Source organism: Camellia sinensis, chromosome 5, assembly GCF_055761805.1.
Source record: "Camellia sinensis isolate YWXY chromosome 5, ASM5576180v1, whole genome shotgun sequence".
Lineage (NCBI taxonomy): Eukaryota > Viridiplantae > Streptophyta > Magnoliopsida > Ericales > Theaceae > Camellia > Camellia sinensis.
Window position 1 is genome coordinate 60857424 of NC_138965.1, and position 8265 is coordinate 60865688.

General features: G+C 35.5%; 1 protein-coding gene across 17 annotated transcripts in view; it reads right to left on the minus strand.

The window, feature by feature from the left end:
- Positions 1-7644, minus strand: part of LOC114290251 (putative uncharacterized protein YDL057W) — a 33666-nt gene extending 26022 nt beyond the window's left edge. For 2 of the 17 annotated variants that reach the window (XM_082868989.1, XM_082868986.1), the window contains exons 1-4: positions 7437-7644; positions 7198-7273; positions 6372-6496; positions 5413-5489 (exon numbers count right to left, since the gene is read on the minus strand). In XM_082868989.1, coding sequence (XP_082725115.1) covers positions 5413-5489; positions 6372-6496; positions 7198-7225 — 230 coding nt within the window. In that variant the 5' untranslated portion in view covers positions 7226-7273; positions 7437-7644. The other 15 variants (XM_028234124.2, XM_082868985.1, XM_082868990.1 and 12 more) reach the window with 9 other exon arrangements.
- Between the last annotated feature and the right edge of the window lie 621 nt (positions 7645-8265).

The following is an 8265-nucleotide window of genomic DNA, read 5'->3' on the forward strand; positions in this document are numbered from 1 at the left end:
TAATTACTCTTCGAACAATCTGTCTTGCCCTGTCGTCTTTGCCACGTATCAATCCTGTCCCTTCTAACTTCTCATCTTTCCCACTTCCGCCACTTGGGCTGCCTAAGAAATCTTGCCGGCAAATCCATTGCCGATGATCCTCCTTTTTCCTAACAGATCTTGATAAAGGTTTAAGCTGGACTTTAATAGAGAACCCAGCCACCTCTAACTCCAAGATCACTGGCAGAAATCCACACTCATAACCCCTTACCTTCAATCTTGCTTCAAAAAGATTTTCGAAGGAATGGGTTCTTCAATCGACTTCCAATAATCCTCCACACTTCCTTCCAATCAAGTCGAAAGTGTCATGATTCCACAAGCTGAAAGGTAGGTCGCAAACAACAACCCAACCTCCATATGATGCAATAACCCCAGAATAGCTATGCCTTTCCTCCACCCACTTTTCCATCTTCACTGCTATGCCTCTGTCGAAGAATTGTAAACCATTATTACCAATGATCTCTGCCTCGTTTCTGTTAGTGGAAAGGAACAGAGCTCGATTTAACTGAAATGGACGAAGAACAATAGTCTTCCTCAGATACTTGCTCAATTCCTTTTCAATTTGAGCCCAACTAACAAAGAAATCAGTCCTAGTGCATACCACAATACAATCCATATTCGAATCAGAAAAAATCATCTCAGGCTTTGATGTCTTGTCTATAAATAAATCTGCATACAGTCTTGCCCTATTCGTCCCTATTTTCTGACCTTTTAACATTCGACGTGAGGTCCTCCACTGCAAGCCCAGTCCTTTGCAACCTCTCTCTACCTCTCGCCTTCCCTGCCCTTCCTCCTTATCTCTTCCTCATTCCTCTTGTCATTGAGGTCCCTATTAATGGTATGTCCAAGCATCTAAGCCATGTCTGCCCAACCACGACCACTACTCCCCGCAAGAACAATGATATTGCTTCGTTTCTCCCCTACCACCTATTTGGATATCTCAATAAAGAACTCTTTCTTATTGTTGAATCTTTGCAAACAAAATACTGCTAAACTACTACTATATTTGTTGAAGAGTCTACCTTCACTAATCTTCCCCCATGCTTCTCTCAGAGTTTGCATTGCCCAAAAAACTCCTCCTAAGTCAATCTTCAAGGAAAAACTTCGTGACCGATTTCTCTCAATGATCTCTACTAACCACCCTCTTGACGACTCATCAACCTGAATGATGATAATCTTCTGCTCAATCCTCAGTTTTTGAACTTTTCCCCCTGTAAACTCTCATGGTATAACAACTGTGAAATTTGGATCGATTGGCCAAGTCATTCTTTATGTTCCCTAATTCTTTCATATATCTGATAAATTAACTGAACCAGGAAAGCATTATATGGAGAAACATATAAAGCAGGAGCACTAACACAATAAGCACTAGGACTAAAGAGCATTACAACAGTGAATAGAGGAGAACTAAGGAACCATATTGCCGGAGTTATTACCTTTATGCTTTTAATTATGTAATAGGAGTCTGTAGAGTTTTGTCCTTGGCAATCAGTGGAGGATGGTATTGTTTGTTGATTAATAGATGCCATGTGTAGGGTTTGCGTGTTAGATTATGTAATAATGGTTGTTGATGGACATTGTGAATAGACAATTCTATTTGTGTGTCGTGGACTATGTTGTTAGAAAGGAATTGGAACGATTGTGAATGTTGTTCATGTTATGAGATTGTCGTTGGATAGATAGTTTGGGTGAACAGTAACCATTAACTAGTTATGGTTTTGATGATTAGTAACTCATATTGTGTTTTGGAAATGTTTTGGAAATGAAAGAAAACTCGTTGTAGAACAGTGGTGCACGATGGCTAATGTATCTAATTAGTAGAGGTTACTACTATGTTGAATGGCTTAAGTGTATGTATTACACTTGTATACTAGTTATGTATCTTGCTGCTTGTGATATGGATTAGGGGTCCGTTTCCCGCCGGGCGAGGCTGGTAAAACTTGATTTGATGCCTTGACAAAGGTTCCTCTCCCTTCTAGTTTGCGCCTAGTTAACTGTGAATGGAGGTCCGTTTCTCTCCGAGTGAGACCGATAAAGTGTGGTGTCTTGTGTTAGGTTCTCCTTCCTTTCGATTTGGGTCCGGTAAAGTGTGACCTTGAGGTCGTTACCCTCCAGGTGAGGTCGGTAAAACGTTATGTGTTACTTAGGTTGTATCATTTGCTATCTGTGTTGTATGCCCATGGAAATAGAATTGGAAGTATGTATTACTTTCAGCTATTTATTTTTGGGATGTATGTGTTTCTCGGTTTAACATTGTGGGTGTCCCTTGCCCTTGGACCTATGGCTAGGGAAGGTGGTAGATGTATTGTAGATGCATATAGTGTATTGGCATGTGGGGTTGGGTTATGACTAGTACGTGTCTAGTGTGTGTGAATGTGTTTTCAAAACTAATGTTTAAATGGAATTCTTTTATGTCAACATGGAAGGTTTTTATTAAAAGAAAGCGGGGTTTTGAAATGTTTTTGAAGTGAATCGGAAGTTAGAAAGATAAAAAATTATTTTCTACTGTGTTGTGTTAGAAAGATAATTTTAGGGGAAAAGATATTTATATAAGTATACTTTTGGATATAAATCGTCACATTACTTATACGGTATATTTTGGTGCATGCATGATCATATCTACCTATATGTTGTGATTGGTTAGTATCTTTGGGATCTCTACTGGGCATTGTGCTCATCCCACATATTGACAAATTTTTCAAGTACATGGCTAGAAAATTGTTCAGGACTTGAAGTCTTTTGTTATGTTTGGCTACGGGGCTTTTTATTTGTTGGTTGAACGCCACGTTCTCGTGGATTTTCATAACCCTGCTGTGCAAAAATGGGATATGCACTTGAAATAGATGTCCGAGTTATGATATATATCATGAGTGATACAGTAATGGATCAAGTAATCTGTTCCTTTCTCCAAGAAAAAGTATTTCCAGTTTGCATGGTCCAATCATTGATCCCAAAAATTTCTACAATAAATTGGGTAGGTCGCCAGTATAGTTCCCTATCCACGATTATGCTATTTATATTCACTGGACTCATTTTACTGGAATAATATAGGAGGAATCTCCAGGATGGATAGAAATAGAAACAATAAGTACAATTTTAAATGATTTAGATCCCTTTTATTTATTGTTATTCAATGTAAGCCTAAGGACATTGTACCAGATTTTATCTGTATGTCATCATCACATCGAGAGTGGATGTTATTATGTACTTATATTTTTGTTGGCTTGTGTTTGATATTATTGAAATTAGTAATAATATAAAGGATTTGGTAATGAATTCGGGTAATAAAAGTTGGGACGTTACAAGTTGTTTGGATCCTCTAGCAAATCCATAGTTTCCATTCACTAGGAATTTCAATATAAATGGGAAGAAAAAAAAATACTTAGGAAGAATAACAATCTCCTAGGTATAAAAAATAAATAAAAAACCCCACGAGAACCTGTTGGTCAAAATCCACTAGATCAAAAGCATAATACAAAGGCTTAGGTAAACAGCTTACATCCCAACCCTAGATGTGTTAGCCTTGACACCTTCCCCTTCAAGCTCGAAAGTTCAAACTCCACTTGTGGCTCTAACACTACTACTATCAACATAATTTTGTCTACATGTTCACTCCTTCTGACTACGATCACAATCGGCTAGTTGCCAGGAATAACCAATGCATTAAAAGTGATCCAAGTGCTTATGATTTGTATGTAATTTTTACCAAAACAATCAAAGGAGGGTTTTTACAAATTAAAGCTCGTCAACATAAGATTCTTCTTCTATATATGAAAAGTCTCTAAGGTACTCATGTTTTTATGCCTTTGTGTATCAGATTGAAAAACATCAACTCCTTAATTCCAAAGCCAAGTTGTGAAAAGATTCAGAGATCCGTAGGCCTGCTCAAGCACACATTGGGAGAGCTTCCAGTCCTAGAATTTGGATTTTTTATGTCAATTGAAGGATCTATGTGTCTACACAAGAAATGATAGTTCTATTAAAGTGGGTAAAAAACAACGCTCAATTAGTACACATTAATATATGTTTGCGAGGGGAAAGATTAGGTACACACCTAACCTTTGGCATAGTGCACAAAGTGGTTGCCCTATGACTTGAACCTATAACCTCAAGGTTATTAGGCCAAGATTCTATTAAAGTGGGTCCAAGATTAAAAAAAAGCAAATTAAGAATTATTAGTGAATGATATGGCATACATCTACATAACTGCATTGCAAAGCCTCCCAATATTACGGCTATGTTACACGGCCGCGGGTGCGGGTGTCGGGTGCGGGTACGTATCTAAGGGTCGAACACTTCAAAATTAAAAATTGGGGATACGTGGATATGAATTCAAATTTGGATACGGGTACGGGGATACGTTAAATAGCTATTTTTAAAATATATTTATTATATGAAGATGAGTTAAAAAAGTTAAGGAATAACAAATTTTGTTAAAAAAATAATAAATAAAAAATATTTTAAACATAAAATAAATTACATTATATATGATAAAATAAATTATTTTTATTTTAGACATAAAAATTATAATTTTAGACATAAAAATTATAAATTATAATATTTTAGACATAAATATTATAATTTTTTTCTTTTTTTATCCGCCTAAAAAAAATTATAATATTCATAATATATTATAATATATAATATTTTTTAAAGTGAATATCATATAATATGAACACTATTATATATTATTATATTAATATCATTTATACTAAATAGAAACCAGAGAAAGAGAATGGAAGGAAAGGAAAAGAAGACAGTCAAAGAAGAAAAGAGAGAGAGAGAGAGAGGAGAAGAGGAGAAGATAGAAGAGAAGAGAGAGCTCGCAACCAGGGTTCGCAACTAGGGTTCGCACTTCAGATCTCCTTCGATTCGGTCTAGTTCGCGACTAGGGTTCGCACTTCGATCTTGCTTTGCGATTCGACTTGATTCGCAAAGGTGAGTTTCAGCCCTCTCTCTCTCTCTCTCTCTCTCTCTCTCAACAACCCTTCTTTCTCCTCTCATGGCAGCCGTGTCCGAGAAAACCATGCTGAATCTGACACATATCTCACACCCGCACCCGTGTCGTGTCATGTCGACACGAGTACTCTGCCCTAAACCGGCGAGTCCATGTAACACAGTATTACGGGGGTGACAATTTTTTGGCACTATAAGATAATTCCACTAGGTTAAAAAAAAAAGTACCGAGTTAAAAACAAGTAAAAAACTACAACTTAGCAAATAAGAAGGCCAAGTCCAAGTTAAAAAGAAACGATGTGAGTGAACCCACCAAATGAGCCTCAATCTATCAAACTACCAACCACTTAATAACACCTGCTACATACCAAAAATAATTCCAAGTCAGTTTTTACACCCTTTCATTTACAAGCTTACCCATTTCCAGCAAAGTCAAAGCGGAAGGCAGTGATTCCTTCTTTTTCTAAAGCAACAGCAACGTTCACCATAACATCCTGTTCCTGGAGCAGAAATACGAGCTATAAGATCATTCCCACAATCAGCAAAAAACATCAGATAGTCCAAGAACGACCTTATGTAAGCTATCAATGGAAAAGTAGTTTGAAGAAAATATTCTCAAAATAGCATGACTTATATTTGGCTATTTCAAGATCTCCCAAAACAGCAAATGGCTAAATTGAGTGCCGTACATTTTTAAAGGCTTTCTATCATTTCTCAACTCTTAACTGACTTCATTAATTTACCACTAATAGTATGCACTAGAAGAAACCAGTGCCAAAAAAAAACCTCATTTGCTCACCCACAAAAGAGAAAGGAGTCCCACTTTACTGCAACACAGGCAGGTTCATATTACTTCTCTATTATTATGAAGTTCCTTAAACTGGAGCAAGTAGCAGATTTACAACAATTGATAACTCCCTAAGGTGACCCAAGAATAATACAAGCTAAAGAAACAATAAATATTGCTCCCACCAAGCTATTTTACAGGATAAACAGCAATGACAACACCTATATGCATCAAATATTTATAAGTCCAACGTATTATTCTAAAGAAACAATAAATATTGCTCCCACCAAGCTATTTTAAAGGATAAACAGCAATGACAACACCTATATGCATCAAATATTTATAAGTTCAATTTTTAAAAAGACCTAATCAATATGATCTGCATTCTACAACATTAGAAAGGAACACTTTGCTTTCTAAGTTTCTAACATATAATATAACGCAATTTGCTAATCTCAAGAGGTTAGAATAAATGCACTACAGACATACTATTCACAAATAAAGCCTCGACATCATAATTACCATTATGCATCATAACCACAGTAGACAGCAAAATCCAGCTTCAAGTTCGAGTATCATGATTACTGACCTTTGCGGATCGAAAACCATGGCACAATATCACAATCTCCACAGATCCAGTTTCATGTAGTATACCGACAAGTTTTTCGCCAAAGTTGTTTGGTATTGTGATTTTCTGTTGCGATGCTGGCATTACTGAAACATTCACTAGAAACATCACAGATTGTTCTTAAGAGGACAGCAATTATAACACAAAAATCTCTCTTTTCATACTAAGTACAACTATACACAGCCAGCACTGAATTCTGTCCACAATAAATCCTCATAAAGCCATCATCTTAAGTTTCACTTATAAATCACAAAATACTTTACAGTCAATATTTTTATGGATGCTATCACTAACTATTTCTATTATGTGCTGCATGAAAAAACATTGCTAGTAATAAAGAAGTGAAGCATTTTTAATCATCTAGTCTGTATGTCATCTGATTTGTTCTATGAGGAACAAGGAACACCTAGTTGTTGTGACTCATTCTAATCCAGACAGTTACTCAACAAGCGACGATTTTCCACACCTAATTAAAAGTTACATTTCTCCATCAATAATTAAGAATCACAAATTGCCACAACTAATTCACTCCATTCCAATCAACAAACAATGACTTGCCACGATTAATCCTCAACCAATTCTTTCAACAGTCAATATAATTACTCGAATTTGATAATTTTTTTTAAAAAGAGTACGGATTGGAGTACGGATTGATTTAATCAAATTTTCACTCAAATTTAAATGAAAAGAAGAAAAAAAAAAAGTTAAAAAAGGATTGAAGATCAGGATTATATTTCTCATTCTAATATATATATATATATATATATGAATCGAAAGATTGTCGCACCAGGATTTTGTGAAGTAGGCAGAGACATGTTGAGTGTTGTTCTTGTGTTGTGATTGATTGAAGGAATGAGGCGTAGCTGGTGAAGAGGAAAAGCAGAAGAAGAAGAAGAAGAAGAAGAAGAGTAAGGGTTTATTAGGGTAATAGTACTAGTATTTGTACAAGTAGTGGTAATGGAGAGCAATGAATGGACAAGAGTTGCCATATTGGATTCGATGTGTTGCCATAGATCAATAGAATACCTGCGCTGTCCCTTCACTCGTGAATGACTCAGTGACTCACCTCTCTCTGTCTCTCTCTCTCTCAAGTTCCGTCAGTAACAGTGAGAGAGAATGGTGGAGCACAGTGACTTGAAACTACGGAAACAGAATCAAATTCAACATATTCTGTTACACTCCCCTTTCATTATCTTTTTCTTTTTTCTTTTTTCCTTTTTTTAAAAATCCTCATAAATTTTTTTTTCCTTAAATCTTATATTAAGGATGAGATTCTTGGTGAAAAGCCCCTTCCATGAGGTCTATTTTGTCTGAAGCCCACGGATGAAAACAATGGTCCAAAAGCCCCTCAATTAAAAAAATAACATGAATTGACTGAAATGCCCATCCATATATAAGGGGGAAATATGATGATCCATTTATTTTCAATAATTTTTTTATAGATCAATTAGTCTAATTGATTTTGGAAAGATAAATTTAGGCCAAGTTTGGCAAGTCCATAAAAAGTCAAAAAGTTACTCAAAAAGTTAAAAAGTTAACACTATTTACCAAAAGTCAACAATTACGACTGCACAACTTTCAATCCTAATTTTCCCTACACGCTAATTTATACAATTTTTTAATACACATTTTTCCATAAAAAGTCAAAAAGTTAACCCAAACATCCATATTTTTTTCCTCAATTTTTTAGTTTAAAAAGACAAAAAGTACACTTATTTAGGACACCCCAAACAACTCTTTAATATATTACTTGAAAATTAGTTTTGCGATTATATCCTTATATCTATTATATTCATTTCTCTTTTTTTTTTTTTCTTTTGTGCTAAAAAAGTAAGGTACATAATCTATGAGAATT